General features: G+C 45.4%; 2 protein-coding genes across 2 annotated transcripts in view; one reads left to right on the plus strand and one right to left on the minus strand.

Moving 5' to 3' along the window:
* The window catches only part of mical2a (microtubule associated monooxygenase, calponin and LIM domain containing 2a), a 44426-nt gene extending 26581 nt beyond the window's left edge, over positions 1-17845 (minus strand). Inside the window, exons 1-4 of the mRNA XM_083690927.1 lie at positions 17685-17845; positions 8458-8867; positions 787-994; positions 162-278 (exon numbers count right to left, since the gene is read on the minus strand). Of these exons, the coding sequence (XP_083547053.1) occupies positions 162-278; positions 787-994; positions 8458-8718 (586 nt within the window). The 5' untranslated portion in view covers positions 8719-8867; positions 17685-17845. The remainder of the gene's footprint in view (positions 1-161; positions 279-786; positions 995-8457; positions 8868-17684) is intronic.
* A 1587-nt stretch (positions 17846-19432) lies between these two features.
* On the plus strand, positions 19433-24986 carry dkk3a (dickkopf WNT signaling pathway inhibitor 3a). Its single transcript, XM_083691025.1, has 8 exons — positions 19433-19569; positions 19719-20015; positions 20419-20544; positions 20778-20858; positions 22574-22666; positions 23756-23900; positions 24263-24419; positions 24702-24986. The coding sequence occupies exons 2-8, from the start codon at positions 19806-19808 to the stop codon at positions 24787-24789; spliced, it is 900 nt and encodes a 299-aa protein (XP_083547151.1). The 5' UTR covers positions 19433-19569; positions 19719-19805; the 3' UTR covers positions 24790-24986.
* Positions 24987-25372: the final 386 nt, after the last annotated feature.

Below are 25372 nucleotides of genomic sequence, written 5' to 3' on the forward strand. Positions count from 1 at the left end.
GGGCCAAAATACTGTGACTGAACTTTAGCTCTTGTCTAAACAAGACTAAACCAAAATCCCCCTGAAAGTGAACTTGTAGCTGTAGGTTAAAGAAATGAGTAGTCAATGGGTAGTTGTTGGACGATGTCGATAAGTGTCTAGGTACACAGACTGTCAGTTACCGGCATTCTCTTGCTCCTCTGGAGGTTCCAGCAATTTGACAAACTCTATATTGATGTGAAACTCCACGCCTACGAGCAGGGCTATTTTCAGCAGCATGAGCTGGAGCTGACGAATACCTGCCAAACACAAGACAAGATCATAAACCCAGGGAAACATATTCAGATATCTTGCTTTTCTACCAAGCAAGTACTCGACACTCATTGAATTCACACACAACCAAACTTGGCCTTTGGTCTCCGAATCATTTTCTCTCAACAGAAAAACTTGCCATCTCTGCTTTGTATCTCAGTTGCTAAGAGCAGGTGGCAGGTACACCTTGTCGCTCACAACCTTGACATTGTCATGCTACCAATACAGGAGACAGCTTTGAAGTGGCACAGGTTTGGTTTTGTGTAAGCTATTATGATCAATTCACAAAAAATTATGGCATGCAGAAGATATTCCCTTACTGCAAAAAATACTGCAAATGGAATGAATTTAAATAAGTGGTGGAAATCACTAATCGCATAAAATTCCATTCCATGCATTACAATTTCTACCTCCACCAGCCTCCACTGACATGTACAGTATCACAGGAAAGAGGTGTTGCTGAGATGTTCGCCCCACATGTCTAGGTATACTCACTGATGTGATCGATGGTTCCAGCACAGAACTTGCCGTAGAACTTCTTGGCACCGAGACCCTTGAGGTCGTGGATAGTGTAGGGCCAGAGATGCAGAACGTTGTTCCTGGAGAAGGTGTCTCTCTTTTCGATGACCACCACCTTGGCCCCCAGCAGAGCCAGCTCGATGGCTGTCCTCAGGCCACAGGGACCACCCCCGATGATCAGGCACTACAGGGCCACACAATGACAGAGGGACCATCATTATGAGCGCAGGTGGGAATGGGACACAAATCAAAAGGCCCAATTCAAAACCTCACATCAGGGTCACATTTGTGTAACTCGAAATACAAAACGTTTGCATAGAACATTCCAACACCCAAGGTGTGAAAATGAACCCGTTGATTTATTGGCATGCCTCATAAAGGTCATGAGGATGCTATCACCATCATAAATAACAGACAATAAAACCTTTAGATTCGTTTTTGAACATCCCTAATAAAACAGATGAATAACGAGGAGGTGAGTTCGTAAGTGTTTACCCTAGTATTCAAGAGTAAACAGAGTCAGCGTCGAGAGCGGATGTTTACAGTGCCTAGTGTCGTGTGATGTGTTACTTATGAACCCCCACTTGCCAGGAGAACGTGTACCATTACCTCAACATTAAATCACAATTACAGCCTCTGGCGTATCAAAGAGATGATTCATGCCTTCTCCCACAGTCAAATATGCATGAAGTCAGTTTTCCTGGGGTTACAGGATCCGTCTGAGAATGTGTGGTAAGAACATGACTTCATCTATCCTTCTGGAGTGGATAAAGAGGGACTGTTTTTTGGTGGAGGTTCATTCTTGTGTACCATCTCATCTTCAAACCACTACTGAGTCAGTCAGCAGCCCCTGCTGGGCCCTACAAGGTGGGCCACGTCCTGTTTACATAACCTTACCAATAAGAGTCTATCTGAGGGACACTTTCTTTTCAACCAGGATCAGCCATATTCCAGACCCCACTGGCCCAACTGTGACCTTTTCATATGGTAGCCTTCATTTCCTCCCCTGGCCGTCCCATCCCACCCACCTGGCTTAACGACACAGGGGCGCCTCCACTGGATTGACCTCTAAATCCATCTCGTGTGCAGGGAGGGCAGGCAGCGTATTTGAACAGTGGGAGGGACTTCCTGTCACCCTGTGCATCTGCCTGAAGGCAGTTCTCATGTCAATATTGTGACACCCCTGGTGTTTCAGCTCCTGCCTCAACCCCCGGGACCTTAACGTGTTTGGATAGCTCTGTGCTGCTCCTTGGGGTTGCTCTTTCTCTTTCCCTCCCTCCTCCTTTCTCCCTGTCTCTCTCCCAATCTCGCTCCCTCTTTCTCCCTCTCCCTCTCTCCCCACCCCCTCTCTCTCTACCCCCCCCCCCCCCCGCGCTCTCTCTCCCATCTCCTCCTCTCCCTGTCTCTCTCCCCATCTCGCTCCCTCTCTCTCCCGCTCCTGCTCTCCTCACTCCCTCTCTCTCTACCCCCCCCCGCTCTTTCTCCCACCTCCTCTCTCCCTCCTCTTTCTCCTTCTCTCTCTGTGAGTAAGCGCTCTCTCTCTCTCTCTCCCAGGGTGCTGTGTACAGAGCTCCCCATGCCAACTGCCCAGATCACACCATATATGGGGCCGCTGCTCCCAGCTATAAAAATAAGATTGGGCTTTAGTCATTCTGTTTTCTCACTCGGCATGTGTGATTAGGCTGCGGTGTGTCATCGGATGAGGAGGGGGTGGAGGGGGTGGGGGGCCTGGTGAGGGGCCTGGTGAGGGGCCTGGGGGCATGAGTGTGAGGTATTCATCATGCAGACAGGTTCTCCCAGGTATTACCCAAACACAGGTGGCTGGCTGCTGCCTGTATCTCTGTCTGGACAGGCTTTGGCCAGCTTGTTTTCACAAGACACAGGGGAGTGATTAAAGTAGAGGAGGCTCCAGTCTTTACCACCTCCAGGACAGGAGAGACAGGAGTGGAGACGAGCCAGGTGTTCTGAACACAAACCCCACCACCTCTGACGACAGGAGAGCGGGGGGAGGAGGGGGGGGGGGGGGGGGTCAAACACTGCCTTTTGTCTCATACACAGAGCTTTATTTATTCAGATGTACCTAACCGCATGTCACAATGTGGAATGTCCTGTAATCAAACCTGATACAGATATGATCATCACTGTCAAAGTATTTATGTTTGGGTCTGTTTCTATGGCGTTGCTATCAGAGATGAGGGCTTTGTTTCTGCCTGTTTCTACACTCTGCTGTTATCTCAGAGATGATGGGCTACATTCTGCTGCGGTGTTATCTCAGAGATGAGGGGCTACACTCTGCTGCTGTGTTATCCCAGAGTGGAGGAGCTTCCTGAGGGCCTATCACAGCACTGGTGAGTCAGAGCATATCTGCTTCCTGTCCACTCTCCCACCTGTGACCCCAGTCACCCCTGACAGGAGAGGAAGACTCCACCTCCACCTCCACCTCCCCCGCCTCCCTCCTCCTCCTCACCTCTCACCTCCCCCTCTGTTCTATCGCTCACTGCACCTGGAGCTTGGTGAGCTGTCAATCATACTCCCATCATACAGAACGTGGACCATGGAGTCCAGATCAAACAAGCTTATCAGAATGGAAAGCGTGCATAACATCAACATCAAATGGTTGGCACTAATCTGGCGAGGTTCTGATCCGGTCTTAGGACAGGAGGTCCTGACCATAGGACACTGCAGGATCATATAATATCATCATAACAGCACTGTTTCTTGACGGAGTAGAGTATGTCTCATTCATCAGCAGCCTGGTGGTCCCTACCACAGTGGCTCTAGCTGGCTACTTAGCCAGGCCAGCCAGGTTAGATTGACAGGAACACCCCCAAGACACACACTGGGCTCAGCAGAGCTCCTTAACACACATGCTTATTCTGGCTCCACTAGACTCAAACAAACTCAACTGAGTGTGTGAGGTGAGTTGAGCCTGCCGGTCTGCACTGCAGACATGATGTTCCGCCTCACTAGCTTAGCTAGCTCGACCTAGGCTAGCCTAGCGCGCGGCAGCAACTCACGCTGTGTTGGGTCACACCGCCAGACTAAAGGTACTCAATCAACTGAGGCGGACCACCGGGAGAGACACAACACAAACCAGCAGCCTTCGCAGACGGGTTAGTGCAACCTTCATGGGAATTAGACCAGGACAAATGGAGGAACACTCTTGTTTGGGCATGAAATAGACCAAGGAGGGCACACTGATGTGTGTAGCTCTGGTCTTTACCTCTCAAATCATACTGTTACTGTATAGGAGATTGCAGACAATGAGTTATTCGCTCGGTGGAAGAGCAATTTTCCACAGCATCAAACCATATAATCAAGGGAAAATAGGTCCATCTGTCAGGATGTCACAGTTGTTAGCGGAGAAGGCTAGGCATGGAAATGTTGATGACACACTCTCAATTATGGGGTATCCAGGATGAGATTTACAGCTTTGGCAAAGCCGACCTGTTATAGATAGATAGAGATAGATAGGTACTTTATTGATCCCAGAGGGGAAATTAAGGCGTTACAGCAGCTTACATCACAAATAGAATAATAAAATAAAATAAAATAGACATACAAAATAGACATCTGAAACATTATATACAGTAAGAACAGTCCAGTGTGATTTAACATCCCCCAGCCTGACTCCGATCACCCTGATCCCAGCCAGAGGAGTTGTACTGTCTTATTGCAGCAGGCAGAAAATATCTCCTATAGCGCTCCTTAGTGCAATGTGGTTGTAGTAATCTGTTGTTAAAGGAGCTTCTCTGCTCTGCCATAGTGTCATGTAGGGGATGGGAGGGGTTGTCCTTGATGCCCAGGAGTTTGGTCCTCATCCGCCTATTGGCCACCTCCTCCACAGTGTCCACGGTGACACCGAGGACAGAACCAGCTTTCCTAATAAGCTTGTTCTGCCTCTTGGTGTCACCTTCCTTGATGCTGCCCCCCAGCATACCACCACATACAGCATTGTGCTGGCCACCACTGACTGGTAGAACATGTTTAGCAGAGTCCTGCACACGCCAAAGGACCTGAGCCTCCTCAGGAAATAAAGCTGGCCCTGGACATCTGTGTTACCAGTCCAGTCCAGTTTATTGTCCAGGTGCACCCCCAGGTACAGCTCTGGACCACCTCCACGTCCACTCCCTGGATGGAAACAGGAGACAGGGGGACCCTAGTCCTCCTAAAGTCCACCACCATCTTCTTTGTCTTGCCGATGTTGAGTATGAGTAGCAGGTGGTTCTGCTCACAGCACTCAACAAAACTGTCCACCAGTCCTCTGTACTCGGTCTCCTGGCCTCTAATGACACATCCCACAATAGCAGAATCGTCCGAGAACTTCTGCAGATGGCAAGTATCTGTGTTGTGCCTGAAGTCTGAGGTATAGAGAGTAAGGAGGAAGGGAGCCAGAACTGTCCCCTGGGGGGCGCCAGTGCTGCTCACCACCCAGTCCGACACACATCCCTGCAGCCGTACAGGTAGTTAGTTTGTAATCCAGGAAACAATGGGAGAGTCCATTGTTTCCGCAAGTAGTAGGGGTTGTATGGTGTTAAATGCACTGGAGAAGTCAAAGAACATGACCCTCACAGTGCTGCCAGCCTTATCTAAATGGGAGTGAGCTCTGTGTAGCAGGTAGATGATGGCATCATCCACACCAATGTCTGCCTGGTAGGCAAACTGCAGGGGGACTATGCTAGCACCAGTCTTTCCATGGTCTTCATGATGTGGGATGTCATGGCTGAGGCTCAGGTTAAAGAGGTACTGGAGTACTCCATATAGCTGGTCCACGCAGACTTTGAGCATAGAACTTTGAGTTATGAAGGAGGACTCATCTGGCATGCGGGGAAATAATATAGCAGGAAATGAATCCTTTAAAAGTGTTCTTTATTCTTTAATGTAAATCCAAGCTGCTGCAGTAAATAACTCAATTCATTACTGTAATTTTGTCAGAAGGCCCTCTTTTCCAGACAGGGGGGGGGCAGCTGAATAATAGCATGCTAAACAATAATACAACCAGGGAAACATTTCCATATGATTAATAGTTGAGGTATGTGGCAACGTTCTAATGAATACAGTTTACATAAGGAAGAGGAAATGAGATTTAGCACTTATGACCGTATGAATCTCATGAATGCAAAACTATTCCAAAGATATTACGTACCTCAAGGGGAATTGTGTTTACATAAGTGAGACTATAAATCAATGGTCATTTAGTTATTGCAATATGAAAATGTGTCCTAAATGTGACTTTCAAATAATTACAGGGTTCACTTGCTGAAAGCCAGAAACCGACACAGACACACACACACACACACACACACACACACACACACACACACACACACACACACACACACACACACACACCCAAACAGACACACACACACAAAAATAGCAGAAGTGTTTTGCTGAGGTAAACTGGGACTACAGTGGAACAGGTCAGGATCTAATTTTCAGGCCAGAACCGATCCATCCAAATACTTTCCATAGAATCTGGCACTGGCCAACGGCACCGCCCTGGAAAATTGTCTGTCTCTCTATGGGCCACTTCATTTCCCACACCATCCCACTTCTCCAGACCTCTCAGAAGATAAGAGCAAAATTGAACTTGAATACTAACACAACAAGCTGCTCTGATTTCCTACAGTAGGATCAAAAGCGCTGCTCTATGACACATCCTAAAATGGAACAGCATCACCAATCAAAGAGCATATGCCCAGTAACATATGTTACATATTCTATTCAATATGTCTGGGTTGTATTTACATGGTAAAAATAAAAATAAAATGGCCTCCATTTTGTTCCACATTAAAACCATAGAGAGAAGAAACAAACCATAAGTGTGTGTCATTAGCATTCCAGCCAGCTGTATCGAGTAATACAAGGGATGATGACCTCATATCCTATACAGATTGCACGTCCAGCAGGCATTTGGTGGCTGGGTGCAGAATGATATCACATCTTTCACTGTGAATCCTGCTTGAACAGCAAACAATCACATACGTCATCCTCGCCTTGGGAAGAAGTACAGTAAGTCATTCATCAAGTTGTGGCAGGAGGTCTGTAATTAATCAGAGCAGGGAGAGAGAGAGAGAGAGAGCCACGCACTGAATATCTGTGGGAGATGTTCGTAGAGTCTATTAAGTCTTGAGTCCCATGTACACAGCCTTGAAACATAAGATGAAAGGAATAGGTCGATTCTAAATGCTCGCCTCCCCTTTTTTTTTTACAAGGTCTTTCCTTCACAAAACCCTTAGATACACTGTACACCGTCATCATGCATGAATCAAACCTTTACGCGAGACTCTCGTACAGTAACATACAGTACCCTTCATAAGCCATAACCCACGTCTTCATCCGTTTTATCACTTTGATAAACAATTCCATTCTGCAACACTATTCTGTGGCTTATCTGAAGGAGGAAACCTGACTGAAAAGCTTTGGCACAAGACAAAAGACAATCCGAGATTTTTTTTTTTTTAACGAAAGCTTAATTACAACTTGGACAGAACCTAATCACGGCATGGCTCTTAGATCAAGAGTGTGGATCCAGCGTATGGTTGGTTTATGGCTGAGAGAGCTTATAAAACTCAGCTCATTTTAGAACAGTTAAAACACACTTTAATAACAAGCCGGGCGGGGGGCCAACCTTTTAGCAGGGGCTAATAAAGAACCCCCCCCACTATAACCCAGGAACAATCATCCCACTCGCTGACTGATGCTGTCTAAGGATGTGTGCAATGAAAGCATTCTGGTGACTGATTGAGGGCGCCGTGTAGCTTTGTAATGCGTTACCCCATTCTGCCAAGCTGGGAAAAGTGTGTGTGTGTGTGTGTGTGTGTGTGTGTGTGTGTGTGTGTGTGTGTGTGTGTGCTTGGGTGTGTGTGTGTGTGTGTGTGTGTGCTTGTGTGTGTGTGTGTGTGTGTGTGTGTGTGTGTGCTTGCGCGTGTGCATGTGTGTGCTTGCGCGTCTGCGTGTGTGTGTGTGTGTGTGTGTGTGTGTGTGTGTGTGTGTGTGTGTGTGTGTGTGACAGCTGTGACAAACACCCAAGCCTGATGTCTGATGAAACTTTTTCAGCTGTTTCTGTGCGCCAGCTGCAGACAGGGAGAGAAATGTAACTGACTTCATATGTCTTGACAGGTGCACTTTAAAGTGATGACCCTGACATTGCCTCTATGACATGACATTCCTGAGGCAGGAAGGACACAGTGCAGATTGTCTGAAGCATAACAGCAGAGAAAAGCACATCACTGAGAATCAGCCACAACCTGTCACAATGAGGACCTGAATCATTCTGAAGCACAGGTCCGGAGGTTCTGGGTCAGAGCCATGGATATACAGCAGGGGAGGCTAGTGGAGGTAGAAATCGGAGTACGATATCGGAGTATGATACCATTTCTCATTCCATTCCATGCATTACAATGATTTCTACCTCCACCAGCCTCCCCTGGTATACAGTCCATCAACAACTCACAAGCACACAAATGCATAGCAATCATGAATGTACAGTATGAACATTTCAAATCTTATTTCAAATCAATGTAATGTGTGCATTATCAGGGCAATTTTGATCTATGAGGTCTTTGTCTCTATTGTCTTCCATGTAACAAAGCTAGCGTTGTTTTAATGCTTTACAATATGAGTGTCAGTTAGCTGACTTACCTTGATGCCTATGCAGGCCTGGCCCTTGTTGTAGTCCTTGTGGCCGGTCCTCTTGTCCAACTTGCTCCAGAGAGCCTTAGCCTTCCAGGAGGTAACCCTGCTCCTCAGGCTGCTGTAGAAGGTCTCATGTTCCTGAGGGTCCAGCTCCAGCTTCCTGCACAGGAGGTTAAAGGCCTGCAGGGTGCCCTTACAGGTGTTGGCCTGGATGAATGCCTCCAGCAGCTTCCCTGCCTGGTCCCTGTCCTCCTCCATCTCCCCCATCTTCCGCCAGGCAGTGTGAAGGGTCCTGGGCTGGCTGGCTGGCTGGCTGGCTGGCTCTCTGTCCCTCTCCTCCTTCTCCGTCTCTCTCCCACAGCTGTCTGTGCGGTGGTTACACCCACCTCCCGGCCCCCGCCACAGTCATGCCCAATCTGAGGTGGTAAGAAAAGAACATACAGGGTCTGATGTCATCTCACGGCCTTCAGAAGCGTAGAAATCCTTAACAGATGGCTATGTAACTGAGATAAAAAATTAACGGTTATTAGAGTTGAGAAGCCAGCCTGCAACAACCACTCCTATTCCCCTGAAGCAGTCTCATGGCATTTACTTTACTTCAACGACTCATTAAAGCATTTAATCATTAAACATGGAGTCATTTGATACTTGTAGGGCAACATACAGTAAAGTTCATAGTATAACCGAAAGCTATTATTCTGTGAGGCCTCTCGAAGAAAGCATTTTTATCTGCTGATGAACGAATACAACTTGTCATAACATTATGTTTATAGATAGATCCCGCGATAATGATTGTTGTCATTGCTGGAATACAATAGCCATTTCCAAAAGTCCTGGCCAAGTTTCAGGAGTTTAAAATAGAAACATGTGTTTCTCTTTTCTCTAAATGACATTCATTTCTAAAGAGTGGGATTATGACAGAGGGAATATCACCGTATGCATACAAAGTGATATGCATCTCATTGAATTGAAATGAACAAATCCAGGGACAAAAACAACAGACAGCTCAGCTAGGCCCGAGTCAGTCAGCTCTAGCCATGCCGTTCTGCACATCACTGACTTAGCAGTCAGGCTGGCTATAGACATACTGCTATGCAGGCAGAAAAAAGTGTTTGTCTTGCGGCTTTCGCTCTCCAGCTGAAAACTGGACAGAGGTGCGTTTTTTTTTCAGTAGAAGGGGAACACCTCCTCCCATCCCGGGACACACTCCCCAAAGTTGTGTATTTTTAGTTCACTCCTCTCTTGGATTTCAAAGCCGTTGACTTCCTTATGATAATATTGACAGGTCTCGAAAGGTCGGTGGGATTCAAAAGAAGATATGAGTTGGAGGACAACCTCTCTTTAACATTGAGTGGCCAGAGTTGCCTTGGTAACCCTGCATCTCAGGCCACACCTTCCCTAAATGAGACCACCAAGGCACTCTTGATTATTGTGAGGTGTGCTGACATGTATTTACATATATCGTGTGAGTACACATAAGACAAATCGCGTGTTACTCTCAAGCACCCATATATCGAGAAATGGAACTGACGCAAGTAAAATAACTTTTTCTTCCCACAGCTCAAACCACCCATCAGACATATGAAAGTCATGCCAGGGAATCAGCACCAGAGTTCAGCATCAAAGCCAAATGTAGAAACTTTCCTCTTAAAAATGCAGGAGGTTTTTGGGTGGAGACCAGGGCTTCCGTGAGGTTAGAGAACAGCCTCTCTTTGATATTCTAATCACCCGTGGAGGGGGCTGGGCTAGCCTGGGGAGAGGTCACCCAGCCCTGCACGACCTGGTTCAGTGTCCCCCCTCACCCCACTTACACCATGGGGGCCTAGGCGGGGACCTGCGCCTGTTTGTGTGTGTGTGTGTGTGTGTGTGTGCGTGTGCGTGCGTGTGTGTGTGCGTGTGTGTGTGCGTGTGTGCGCGTGCGCGTGCGCGTGCGCGTGTGCGTGTGTGTGTGTGTGTGTGTGTCCTTGCCCCACTCACACTAGAGGGTCTGGGCCCAGGGGGGGAGATAACAGCTCTTCTGTCTAATTGATTTGGGACGTGTGATCGAGCTCTCTCTGTGTTCCACAGTGCAGCAGGTGTTGAGAGAATGATACACTGGCTGTCCATTCAGAACAGTTGTATTCAGTCTAGGACACATAATAAGAAACCTGCACGTACTGTAGGGGGTAAAAAGTACTGCTAGCTTGAAACTAGGCTTCAAATACTGGGTTCTCAGACCGCTTTCAGTGACGCACTGTGGAAGTAGACCGGGGACATGGAAAATCTGTGGTCACCATCTTATCAGGTTCTAAAATAAACCCTAATTCTATTCTGCCTAATTTTCTGCTTGGCTGTAGGTTTAGCATCCTGTTTTGCTGCTGCTGTTGTTGTTGTTGTTGCTGTTGCTGCTGCTTTGCCTGAGATGACATCGTATTGAGGACAGTGGGAGGGGCTCCACTCCTGTCCTGTCACCCCACGCTGTTCCGTACACCCTAGTGGCCCCAGGAGAGAGCTCCTGTCCTGGTGTGAGATAAACCCTGGAGGCCTCTCTCTGGAGACAGACAAGCCCGACACTCAATGAGCCTGCATTCCAACGCCACACGCCTCACATAGCACTGAACTGCTCCATCAGCACGGAACCACAGGCAACGCCCCGTCCGGCCCTTTCATTGGCTGAACCGACGAGTCACCCAATGACATGCTCACGCTGCAGAGCCCACTCCGTAAGTCCTTTATCACTGAGTTAATTCTGATGTGACTGTTTATGAGTGGCGAGGGAGGGGCTAGGCTTAGCGTAGCATACAGGTGCTTTCATTGGGCGGGGTAGAGAGAGATGAGGAAAAGGTTGTGTTATTCTGTTCAGTAGTAAGAGGGTTGCTTATTACCAGGAAGGTGTGGAGCCGTTTCATATCTGTAATCAGCCCATTGTTGAAGTAACTTATTTTGACGGCCGAGTGGTGTGAAAATGCGTTGAATTACCGTTGTCCTTAGATGATATCAGTCTTGCTGGATTTTTGACAACAACAGTGTTTTTCCAACAGCTTCTTGTGTATAGATTTAGTAATAAAAACAGGAGGACTTTGGTTGAGCGAGAGTAAACAACTGCTTGGTTAACCACTAACAAGGGGCTGTGCAGCCAAAACAAAACTTCAGGAAGCGATTTTTGAATGCGGCTATCTTGATATTAGACCATTCCCAACTTCCATGAAACTATAACTTCTGCTTGGAAAGTTTAAATAAAGACTTCTTGTTCATAACTACATTACAAAACCAGGGGTTTTGCGTGCCAAGCTTCACAAATGGCAAAATGAGCTATTAGAACCATCTGCTGGAGAAGTGGTGTGTGTGTGGGTGTGGGTGAACGAAAAGGTAGCACTCGCTAACCTCCTCGCCAGCGCTGAGCGCTGACGCTACATTGTCCCAGATGGAATCCTATGACTTCACCATCTCCATCTGACAGAATGGAAAGGCAATCGCGGGCAGACAGCAGCAACCCACAGAACAGCCATAAAAACATACACACAAAGACAGAGGGAGGGAGCCGGAGGGGAGTGAAGAGAGTGAGAAAAGAAAAAAAGAGAGAGAGAGAGAGAGAGAGAGAGAGAGAGAGAGAGAGAGAGCAGTTAAGAGAGAGAGCAGCTAAGATCAATGAACAATTCCAAGCTGTTTTTATGTGAATCTGGATGTCAGATTTCACTACGCTGTACAGGTTTTACAAATCATATCTGACCGTTGCTGATTGATCTCTGGGGTAATGATCAATCACTCTGCAAACACTGGGAATTGATATGATGAAATGTGCTGCCTGTCATATCAATGTTTAACAAAGAATCAAACAAACTCATCACTGGCCTATTCATAGTTATAGGTATCTAAAACAATATAAATATGTTTAATCTGTACCACATTAGAGGTGCTAGACTATAGTCCTCATAGCTTTACCATATTGAAACTGGGACATACCTATCCTATGATAATGGCTATTGTAAGCACAGTGCGTGCTGTTACCTCTGCCTATGGTACAGAGGAGGAATTCCAGAGATGTGAAATATGTACAGTACCTGTTACAGCTGGGGCCCAAAATCAAAAGGGAGACAGACACACATACTCCTACAAACACAAACACACACCGCCACTATAAATAACCTAACCTGAACGAGTTCTTCAACCAATGTTAGTTGTACATCTGACAATCTCAAAATGAAGCATTATTGCTCCTGCTTCTCCTAGCTCTTGATCAGTATCAGAGTTGGTTTCATGGACATACCCCTTGAGCTATCAACCGTGACTCACAACACTTGGTCTAATGACAGCCAACCAAGCAACACGCGGTCTAGAGCAGGAAACATTGGCTCATAAGTCTTACTGCTGGAGCCATACGTATACTATACAGATGTTCTGTTTATATAACTCTGAGTGTGACTGCTACTGTATCAGCCACGGCCAAAGAAACTGAACCCTATGGACCATTCAACCAGTCAAACACAAATCAATGGCGTGATATCCATTGTTGTTGCTGCAGAACATACAGCCTCCAGCTATCTGAAAACAATAGGAAGTTGATCACACAAGGAAAGCTGGGAATGACACGTAATGCAGCTAGCTACAGTAATTACAGAGTGGCCTGAAGAAAACCAGGAAGGAACCATCGGCCTCGGCCCCTGATAAGCAGGCCGTATGTCTCAGAGCTGGACAACAACATGAGAAAAACCTCCCAGAACCTCGCCAACGACTCTGTCCTTCCCCGGCCCTTTCCCCTCAGAACTCTCTCATACTGTCTCAACTCTGTGAAGTCTGGCTGCTTCTTCAGGCAGCAGTGCCAAGACAAAGGAGGGCTGTTTTGGACACTGTTAAAACACTGTGTTGTTATCTGGCCGGCCCCAGTGAACGTCAGTCATCTAGAGAGGAGAAGAAATCGTTAATTCACACACAGAAGCAGGCGGTGGAGAAGCGAGGCAGCTGTCTGCCTTCTGCGAGCGAGCCTGCCCGAGTCTGACCCAGGCAGTGTGTGGACCACATGTCCTCTTCGGAGGAGGAAGATTTATCTGGAGACACTTCAGACACACAGAGAGCACACAATATCGCCTGTCCAGCTATTTGAAGTTTGACATTTATAATCCACTTGGCAAGCTTTATCCAGAGGCACATTCTTTGCCTCGTTTGTTAAAGTAAATAAGCAAATAGCTGACAAACTCAGTGAACTACAGGCCTGTAAATAGAAGACATGCCAAGAATGTTCTGATGTTTCTAAAATACTCCAGTTTAAGGGGAAAGGGGGATGTGTTGCAGTCACAGTGGACCAATGCCACATTAAATACCATCCATTAGACCAATAGGCCAGGAAGGACAAGAGGTCCTCACTAAGAGATGGAGAACCAGGCCCTACTATGAGAGGTCATGAGAGATAGACAGATAGGCAGGCAAGCAGACAGACAGACAGACAGACAGACAGACAGACAGACAGACAGTCTGCAGAGTTGGACCCAGAGATCCTGCCATCCACGCTCCTCAACTCAGAATGGAACTGGGCCGTCTGTCAGTGCTGTATGACAGTGTGTATTACCAGCAGGCAGGAATATTGGAGCCGGTAAGGCAGCTTTCAGGGAAGCCACGCTCAGAATAGACAAGTGTCATGTTCCAGAGGAAAACAGCACATGACCTGGAGGATGGCCTCTGTATGGTCAACGAATAGCCTCCTGGTACAAGACAAACATCCACTGTATGACTGTAGGACCACATTGTCATGGCAGGTCAGGAGTACCTGTGCTCATCTCCATGACACCTGAACATACTTTGACTACACTCTGCACAGCTGCACCCTTCAGACAAACGATCACTGGACACCGTCCACAAAGCATTCAACTGGACATGATGTAACCGATGATTGAGATCACAGACAAGCACATATGGAATATGAGCACTCAGAGGTTGTAAACCAACACGCCCTTTGTTGTAAAAGAAGAGTGCTCCGTAAACACAGAACCTACATGAAATCAATGCAGTCATTTTGGGGTAAAGACATGACCTGGCTCCAGTGACATGCAGCAGAGCTGTGATGTGGTACATGAGCTCTCTCTGCAGAGTGTGTCTGTTTTCCTGTCCAGATCAAAGACACAGAGAGCCGCCCACCACCTTGAAACTCTGCCATCTCTCTTTTTTAAAGCTTGGGTTCTGTCTAATTGAAAGTCCTTTTAACTTCCCTTAATGACCTTGTTCAATGGAGCTTATGCACGCCAGAGGGAACTTACTGTAGCTGGGGATATCCTGCTAATGATCAAGATTTATGTCAGCTAGGGTGGAGGGTGGGGGGGGGGGGTCCCCATATGAAAGGATCAACCAATTCAAATCATGCATTAATCCTGCAGGTGATTCACTCACTCTGACCCCCGAACTCTGACTTCCCTTTCCTGTCCTGGTGCTGGAGCTGATGTCTGGAAACATGTGCTCATTTCCATAGTGTGGGTCTAGGAAGGAAATATGTTGCAAAGAGGAAGGAGAAAGTTGACAGCACAGCCCTGCTCTGTTGGCCAACAGACCAGTCAGACTGGAAGGCAATGTTCATTCTGAATGCTTGTCTGACAGAGCCTGAAAGAGCTTTGTTGACTTCAGCTTAGCAGTCCTAATGTACTGAGCCAGTGAACGACAACAGTGACATAAATTGATTCCATGGTGCATGCACTGTACAACTGGTTATACATTGAGATGAACCTAGAGCTGGCAGAGCATGTACTCTGGTTGCTGTGTTTAAATCAAGCCTCAGTCCAACCACTAATTACAAACTGAAAAGATGCGGATGCTAGCAACATTTACACGTAAGTGAAGTCAATTCAGACTAAATTACAGTAGCGTCAGTACAGCACGGCTTGCAGAGTTCATGCTGACATTTGGAACAACCCATCCTTACCCGTCTTTTTCCGACATTTTGGCAACAAACAAAGTCTTTAGTGTTTAACAACCGTTGGGAATTGTTTGTATCAACTCATGTCAAAGCTGAGTAAATCAGGATGGGTTTGATATTTATACCCCTGCCACCTTGCTTTGTGTTACTGTGAAGTCCAGAGAAAGAGAGAGAGAGAGAGCGAGAGAGAGAGAGAGAGAGAGAGAGAGAGAGAGAGAGAGAAAAAACTCTCTATGGTCCATAAACTATCAGCGTCTTTACATCCCTACATTCAGTCCTGATATGCAGCCTTGTGATCTTTCCATAAATCTAGTTCGGGAGTAGAACAAAACGAATTCCAAGCTGATGATTTATAGATCTTTCCTCTCATTCCAGATACACTGAGATGATAAAAAAAAAAAAGGATCTGGTACATGTTGAAGGAGGAAAATCAAGTACCACATCACCTGAGATCAGTTAGTGTCAATGCTGATAAAACACAGTGTGCATAGACACAAGGAAAAAGTTGTGAATGCACTGGCTATACCATATCCAACAGAACATGAATTTGATGAATCTTACTGAACAACATACTATTTACTGTGCCTTTACTTCAGTTTCTCTACAGCACATGAAAGGTTAACAAGACTGAACATGAAATTCCAGCAGGAGAGGAGCAAAGAAATGTGGTTTCAGTTGAATGTTTAAACATGCGATATCTGTTGAATTCTGTTGGAGTTGAGACCATTTAAATCACACTTGGGCTATCGATGTCTGACTCTGAGACGGTGTTTGAGATGTGTAGGCTCGAAAGACTATTTGGATGTTGGCGCATACTGTGAATCATGCAGTGAATCACAATGTCATAAAGGAGAACTTTGAGTCGTACAGCCCGATAGGGAAGTGTACTGTGTTTTCAACAGTCACAGGATACACAGGAAATGATTGTTCATTCAAGAGAGGGTGGAAAATGACACTTCGTTTGTTTGCCTCCTGAAAATGTTCCTCACCGAATCACACAACATCTGGCACGACAGGTTGTTGACTGTACACTGGCCTGTTTCCAAGTTTGACTTTGAGATGCAGACCAGTGTGGAAGAATATCAAATATGACTCAACAGGTGAATAATCTAGAGTAGCAAAACTAAAATGGACAAAAACAATTCAGACTCAGTGAGCTAAGTATATATGCTTTATAATCGTTTTAACCTTTTTTCTGATCAGCTGTCTCACGCTGACAAATAGACTGTCGCCATCTGCCCCTGCATGCAGTAATGTGCTCTACCTGAGACAGCCAAGCCAATAATTATATGTAATATTTCTTATTCAAAGCCAGAGTTTAGACATGGGTTGATGAGGAAGCCTACGCACGGTCTATAAGTCCTGAGAGGAGGGGAACCTTTCTCAATCTCTCAACTCTATCCATCACTCCCCCCCCCCCCCCCCCCCTCTCTCTCTCTCTCTCTCTCTCTCTCTCTCTCTCTCTCTCTCCTCTCTCTCTCTCTCTCCCCCTCTCTCTCTCTCTCTCTCTCTCTCCCTCTCTCTCTCTCTCTCTCTCTCTCCCTCTCTCTCTAGAGCTGACAGTGTCACCACCACCACACCTCTCTCTCAGTGCTCTGTGTCCCCACTCCCCAATGACACCCTGAAGGCCATTTACAGTTGGGGAGGGGAGGAGGGGGGGGGGTTTAGAAAGTTCAGGACAGTCCTTAGGGCATTCATACAAGGAAGAGCAGCAAAACACGTTTGCTGATTTGTTCGTAAAGACAGGAATATAAACATGTGACCCTAAAAGTATTCAAAAACTATTTTAAAACCGTCATTTATAGTAGCACTATCACTGATCATATAAAACAACATGATCATATATAAATTAATTCGCTTTTAGCTTTTTCTGAGACAGGAGCCCAAACGATTGATTGAAAATGAGTCAACAGTATACCCCTTCAACCAATAATGCACATGGCACTGATTTAAAGACACATTAAGTATGCCATTATAGCACTAAACTGAGTAGGCTATCAACCATTACACATTTAAACCTGGATAATGGTGCAGACGCATTCATCAGCACTACAGCCTGAGTGCTGGTTTTGCAAACACTCAGACGCTATCTTATCACTGCATGGAAAAACTAAACAGATGTTTTAGTGCTCACAACAGACACAATTCCTTCACTGTATCTATGTCTTATCAATGGGCTAATTGTTTTCATGAAGAGACAGTGAAATTCCACAGAAGAGATTTACTGTACCTGCCATTGGAAGAATGAAACACCATGTCACAGAGATTAGACTAAAGTCAAACTGTCATGTTGCTCAATATCAAACCTCTGTACTGATTTCGTGAAACATGCGTAATTTAAAATATTGTGACTTACTGTAGTTTATTCTTTATCTTATAAAAAAAAGAGATAAATAATGAATTCGTCCAGTCTTCCCTCTTGATCGAGGGGTCTTGAAACCCTTACTGACCCGTCAGAAAGAATTGTCTTGCTAGAATCTGCGCTCTGTGTAGGTGCGTCTCCAACAGTCACTCACTCACTGAACTACAGCACTCGGCTACTACACTGCATGACTTACAGTGCGTCTCTCTGCTGTACCTTCCGATTTTGACTTCAGGGCGGTGCTTGAGGTCTATGACATCCAATAGCAGCTTCTGAAAGGCAGTGCTCGAAACTCAAATGATGGCACACGACTTCATAAACAAATCTTCTGTTTAGATGCAAATATAGGACGCATGAGATCCTCTGATTGTAGCGAATAAAATCAATCCGATAGGCAGTCTATATTGTATCACTGATGATACGTTCAGGTACAGATAAAAGCATTGATAAAGGTTATGTATATCAGTGTTAATCTCGGTGTTAACGTGTGACAGTGTGAAACCACTGCGTGCACGGTGTAGCACTGGCCCATGAGACACGTGTAAGAATAACGCACAAAAATACCTACAGCTGTCCAGTGTCGTGTTTCTAGAACATTTAGAAAATCTGTATATGCGTCGATCTGCGCAAATTGGGTTACAGTAATTAATCTAACAGTAAATGTGATCTCTCAATATTTGGCGACCTTTTTCGATTGCAATGAAGAACAATTAAAATATTTTAATTTAGCCTATGTCATGCAAATGCCCGTGACCAAAGGTCTTGAAGTTGTACAAGTTGATACCGGTTGTAGAGGTTGAGTTTTTTAGGCGACACTTTTATGACATGTCTGGAGTGCAGTGATTTGGGTGGTGACATGGTCAGTTAATCACCTCGACACACCTCTCCGCTCCAGTGTCATCACACGGCTCTCGATGACAGAACACACACACAGATGCATGCGCGCGCGCGCGCGCGCACACACACACACACACACACACACACACACACACACACACACACACACACACACACACACACACACACACACTTTTGACATGTCTTATTTCATACAATTGGAGAGCGTGTTTGAGAGCATCTAAATGACCCAAACTATAGGCTATACTTTACTATACTTTACCTTCTGTATTTGGTTCTTTCAAAGCAGTAAAAAGTGTTCCCATGTAAATGAGGCCATCTAGCGGTTAGTAGGCGCAAACATTGGCACATAAATGGGTTTCTCTGATGTTCAGTTAAATAGGAGCATTACTGTAATTTCCCCTTGTTGCATTAGTTACCTTTAAGGCATACGTCTTGTCTTGTTCCTGTGGTTTACAGTTAATGAAAAAGCGGGCCAAATCCAAGTTTAGGTAGATTCATTTGGTGTAGTGACATTATTGATATAGATTCAAGATTCAAGATTCTTTATTTGTCACGTGCATACAAGTATACAGTGAAATGCAAAAGTGACAGTGCCACAGAGTAGTGCAACAATACAATAAGTTTTAAAATAGAATAAAATAAAATAAAATAGAAGTACTAAAAAATATAGAGTATGAACAGTATAAACAGTATAAACAATATAAACATATATTGTAACTACGTGGTAGTTATGTGGCTGAATCTAATCCAAAAATTAAAAACTGAGAACTCATATACTGCGTGGAGTCATGGTGCAACACTCATGGTGGTCCTGTCTTACTCAGATCTTACCATCGTTACCTCAGGCTCAGGGGAAGTCTGTGCCCACTTCTCAGAGCAGAAGAGGCAGCCCATTGCGGTGTGCCACCCTCCCTCCACTGGCATATCCTCCTCCCAGCTCCTACCTCCCAGTCTGCTGGCCTGGAAGCCTACGAGTCGCCAAACAGTGTGTGGATAAAAAGATTGTCATCTCGCCCACGTAAGTGATGCGTAATTTTGTCATGTGCCACTTGTTTGTAAATACTAAACCGTTTATGTGTTCCATCATTTCGTTTCCCCCCCCCCCCCAACTGGATGTATGCATGTAATGGATTGATATTGATGTTCCTTTTCCGCTCTCTCTTACAGTGGCCCCAAACGCATCACACCCAGTGCGCATGAGGCGACGTCCGGAGAACCTCATTCATTCGGGTGCCTTTCCGCAGAGCAAGGACGATGCTGTGTTTCACTCTGTTCATCCTGGGTCTAACTGCACCTATACATGGCATCCTCCCTCCCCATGCTGCCACCACCGTGGACTCGGACATCAGTAAGATTCTGGAGGCTAATTTGGCCCAAGGACACACGACATTAAACGACATGTTCATGGAGGTAGAGCAACTGATGGAGGACACGCAGCAGAAACTGGAGGACGCGGTACACCAGGTAACTTAACACTCAGGGTTTTATTCGCAGGGGCTTTAAGAGCTATCCGTCTTTATTATGGCCTAGATGGGTATCCTTTTAATTTGTAGCAGTAGCTATATGTTGACTGATGAAAATGAATTATCTTCAATATCCAAAACGTAGATGCACACTCAAGGGTAGACTATGATGTTTATTTTGTTATACCAGTTCATGTAAAACTTGAGTTAAATGAGCCATAAAAGTAATTATAACTACCATATGTTTACACTCAAGGACTTTGACAAACTTGAACTAAGACAGCAGCCCATGTTGATAGAAATAAATCCAAGTCATTCACCACCTGAACAATGTGAACAACAGAAGTGACGTCCATCATTGATTTTCTACTCCTGAAACTTCCAATTACTTCCTATTTTTATAGATGGACAACGAGAGTGCCAAATCCAGCTCTTATCCTCATAACCTTCCCTCGAGTCTCCATGATGAAAGCACTTCTGAGAGTGTGGTCGGAAATCAATCCATCCACACTTTTGAGACCATAGACAAGGTACTCAATGGGTATAATACTGTCATTGATTACTGTCAGGATCTCAGAATGCTGTTATGAGGCCAAACACTGTGATATCATTTCGTCTTTTCAGACTGTGTCTTTCTCTCACCGAGAAAATGTGTGCTTGCTTAAAAGACTGAAAGAAAGAGACAGACAGTCTATCCCTGCTTTGAAAGTGATCCTAACTGGAAACTGAAACAGTCACTGGAATTCTGTATCTCTTCATTCAGGAGACAGACAACACAACTGGAGCGACCCACATTACCAGAACCATGGTCCGGGTCAGTGGCATGGGGAACGATATCAACCATGTGAGTGATTTGTCTTATTTTGGAACCCTCCATCATAATTGACCCATCATGTTGTATGTACTACAGTTAACAAAGTGCTTAAAATAATGCATGCCAATGCCAAACCTCTTAAACTGAATGCCCTATTTGACTAATTTCCGCCTAAAAACCAGACCCAAACTAAATTGCTTATAATATTAAAAACATGATGATCGGATGCAAAAGCAGGATGCCATTTGATAGGTAACCCCTTGTTGTGTGTGGATATGTTCAGATCATAGTTCAAAATAACATACTACACATGACAAGGAGATAAAGTAAACACTAATCAAATTAATAATCAAATGAAAGCAGAATTCGTCCACAATTATGGGCCCGTCCTGCTTAAGACGGTAATAATGCACTTCTAGAGCTTAGTAGATGGCGTTCCCAGGTGTACTGTAGCCTAGCTGACCTAAGCACAAAACGATTCCATCCCTAACCCACGTCACAATGCACCATGAAACACTGAACAGGTTGCGGCCTGTATTTCCTTTCCTGCAGTACAGCTACAGTAGGCATGCCACTGGCACTGCTTTCATGCTTGTGATCAGCATCTCTGTGTAGCTTCCCCCTCAGTCCCCTGTGTGTCTCTCAAGCTCCACCAGTCAGGCTAAAGCTAGACAAGACATGTGCAGGGCGGTGGCTGGTTGATAAGCTCTCCTAAAAGCTGCATCCTCTTCCTATGAATAATGTATGGCAGCAGTAGACTCACAGTGCTGGCGTGGCTGCTGATTAGGCGGCATAACGGCAAACGAGTCAAATGGATCGATCATGCCGGATGTGTGTGTGTGTATGTGTGTGTGTGTGTGTGTGTGTGTGTGTGTGTGTGTGTGTGTGTGCGTGTCAGGCCTTGGTGTCTTCGATCAGTACAGGGTTGTGACTGTCTGTTTGAGTAGTCAGTGTAAAAGAAAGGCAGATAGGAGATTACTGTTATAGCGGAACACCCCTCTGAGCAAGAGCCTCAATCCATGTTATGCAAAGACGACGTTTCTTTAGTTACAATATATAACTAGTAAGGAAGTGCTATTATGCAGTAGTGATATACATAACTTGATTCTGTGCTTTTGAACGTAATAATGAGTCATTCTCAGTGGATAACGAGATGCATTACAGAGTTATTGTATGCTATTTCATTCTGTTGTTACAGCTTGTATGACTTTGAAAAATCTAGACAGGTGTGAGACTGTGCTGATTTTGTCGGTCTTTTCCTTGAAATATGTGGTAGAGAGACAAGAGAGAGGAAATTGGATGTTTACTTAACATTATGGGGACAAGTAGCCCTTTGTCCCAGTTTCAACCCTTCAACAACAGGCCTATGTTATTCAGGTCACTGGCACCAATACATATTGGGGAGATCATCTGACTAACAACGTATCACATCCTCAAAGTATAATTAGAACCAGATGTCATTCCAAAGTTACTTTTCTTGCATCGTTTTGGAGTGAAGACTAATTATGGGCACCACCACTGAATGTCTCTTTAAGACTAGCGCATAAACTAGCATTAATGTGCAATATCTACTATACCTCCAATCTGTGTGGTTGTGCAAAGCTGCATGGATTGTTCTGGAAGTGTGAAGCTTTGATACAGTCTCTTCCATGTTTCTCTGTAAAGGAGGTTATGCCCTAAATTTTCCCATTTCTCCCCCCCCCCTCCCCTCCTCTCCTCTCCCTTCCCCCTCTCCTCCCCTCCAGGAGTGCATCATTGATGAGGACTGTGGGAAGGGGACATATTGCCTGTATGAGACACAGCGCTCCAGGTGTTTACCATGCAAAGCCCTGGATGTGGTTGGTACATTTCATTTTGACCCTTGTGGTCCCTACAGTGAAGCCGTTTAGGATGTATTTATTGATATGCCCTTATGACATCTTTATACTCAGAGGACTTTGACCCCTCCCTTTGGTTACAACTCCAGATCATCCCCAGCTCATGTCCCAGTTGTTTTGCACAGCGGCAACACACACACACACACACACACACACACACACACACACACACACACACACACACACACACACACACACGGCAGCCTCAGAGCAGCGTATTGCTTTGAATATGATGCAGCTGCTTGTGCATTGTTACTGCATTGCAGTGAGGCCACAGGTGTAACTGGAGAGTGGCTCTCTCCTCTTGGCTTCATATCAAAGTGTGTGTCTGGTAAATATGAGCTCTCCACCCTCCACACTCTCAGAGGACAAAGAGATGAGCTGGCTAGAAGAGAGGTAATGAGAGAACCTACTCTGCAGAGACACACTTTCTAATTGAATTGAAAGACCAAGGTACTTATAACTAGTAACTCTGTAGCTCTCTTTGACAGGATGTTTTTGGCAGGCCAGAGTGGAAATCCATGCACAAGCAATATAGATACTGGCTGATGTTCAAAGTCAAAGGTGCACTAGGAATAATTACCAGTCAAACCACCTAACAAGGCCTGTGTGCAGTCAAAGTCCTGCAAAGCAAAAGCCAGTACTGTGTCACACAGCACACCATTCATTAGAGCCTTCCCCAACTTTGTTTTAGTTTACACACTGAAACAGGAATGTCCCATCTAGCCCATCACAGTGAAAGAGTCTATGACCCTTGACTTTATTAGATAATATCCATTTCATGTATGAAGTACTGTTGAGGACCATGGTGCGTTCATACCTGTTGAGGACCATGGTGCTTTCATACCTGTTGAGGACCATGGTGCGTTCATACCTGTTGAGGACCATGGTGCGTTCATACCTGTTGAGGACCATGGTGCGTTCATACCTGTTGAGGACCATGGTGCGTTCATACCTGTTGAGGACCATGGTGCGTTCATACCTGTTGAGGACCATGGTGCGTTCATACCCGATGCCATTGTTGTAATAGTGTCTCACTGTGTGTTCCAGCCCTGCAGGAAGGACGAGGAGTGTTGTACAGGACAACTGTGTGTGTGGGGCCAGTGCAGTCAGAACGCCACCAAAGGGGAAGCAGGAAGCATCTGCCAGCACCAAAGCGAATGCAGCCCAGATCTCTGCTGTGCTTTCCATAAGGGTACGGCTGGCAGGCCCACACACACAGACACAGAACAGAATTTCCCCTCCACTGAATTATTCACCAGTGACTCACTCTGGGCCTTCATGAAATTAACATCGCCCATGAGATGAAACAGCGAGGGAAGAGATGAAAACTTGCGGGAATTTCTCAGACAGAAACATTTGTTTCAGATTTAGATACCGCAAAGCCTCAATGTAAAATCTGATATTCATGACGTCAATACATTCAGAGTGCAAGCAAGTTTCAGATAGTTTTGTGTCCATGTGAACCTTAATAATCAGTTGTCCCTGTGCCTGCCTATGTCAAAGTACTCCAGTCCCTGACCTGTTTCTCTCTCTCTCTCTCTCTCTCCGGGTCAGCTCTTCTCTTCCCTGTGTGCTCGGCCAAGCCTATGGAGCGCGAACGCTGTTATGGCCCCTCCAACCACCTGATGGAGCTGCTGTCCTGGGACATGGAGGGAGAGGGACCCAGGGAGCACTGTCCCTGCTCTGGAGACCTCCAGTGCCAACCCCTGGGGTGAGAGATGACGTTGAAACACACGCTGCCAACCTGAACCATAGACAATATGGTTAAGATGCTATGCTGTTAAGAGTTGCTTTATACAGATCAATCACAAAACAGAACACTATTTTGGTACAAGGACATTCCTCATTGTATATGCTGTAGGTTTTATCGAAACAATGTAGTGTATAGCTTATGTACATTGCTTGTGATCATATAACACACATAATGTTGTTATTCTTAGTTATGCTAACAGTAATGCTAATGTCATGTCATATGTTCTCATTCTTTTGACAGACGAGGGTCCATGTGTCTTAAAAGACAGAATTCAAGTGAAGAGGAACTGACGGACACGCTGTATTCAGAGATAGACTATATCGTCTAGATTTAACCAGCTCAGAAAGACTAGCAGACAATCAGGTAGAGGGGTCTCCTGTGACTTCACCCTGTATAGTACGGTCACCTACTCTCCAAGACCCACCTGCAGGATTGGCCCATCTAACTGTTGGTTGTTGCTCATGCTATGCCTTGCAAAAAGTAGTTTCTTATCTGCTAGATTTGAACCAAAGCTGTAGATTTATTTGTGATGTAACATCAGCGCTGTTAAGTTCATTGAGAAATTGTTTGGTTTGGTGGAAACCTTCACAGACGAATGTCCACCTCCCTGAAATACATTGAAATTAGCTTTCTCTTCCATGTTTTAAACTTGTACTGAGATGGTGTCCTTGTGAAAAATGCCTCCTCCTGTTCAGTCTCACTTACAATATGCACTTCCCTTCAGAATGGGAAATTAACTCAAGGCACTTCCAAGCAAGAGGAGGCGAGAGGTTGTCTGATTTTCTTCCAATAGTTTATGCAGCACTTAAGATGAAAAGCCCTGAATGTATGGAACTCTATGATTAATCAAATACTGGATCAGCTGGTATCGATGACTCCTCCTCTCAACTTAAGACACTTAAACCTTGATA

This window comes from Argentina silus, assembly GCF_951799395.1.
Source record: "Argentina silus genome assembly, chromosome: 19".
In the NCBI taxonomy this organism is placed as follows: Eukaryota; Metazoa; Chordata; class Actinopteri; order Argentiniformes; family Argentinidae; genus Argentina; species Argentina silus.

What these genes read in the sequence shown, in the direction of transcription:
- dkk3a (XM_083691025.1), top strand. Translation starts at nt 19,806, where the DNA reads ATGCTGTGTTTCACTCTGTTCATCCTGGGTCTAACTGCACCTATACAT. An exon ending in TGGGGAACGATATCAACCAT is followed by an intron (nt 20,859 to 22,573) that starts GTGAGTGATTTG and finishes CCTCCCCTCCAG; the next exon opens with GAGTGCATCATTGATGAGGA. An exon ending in CATGCAAAGCCCTGGATGTG is followed by an intron (nt 22,667 to 23,755) that starts GTTGGTACATTT and finishes TGTGTGTTCCAG; the next exon opens with CCCTGCAGGAAGGACGAGGA.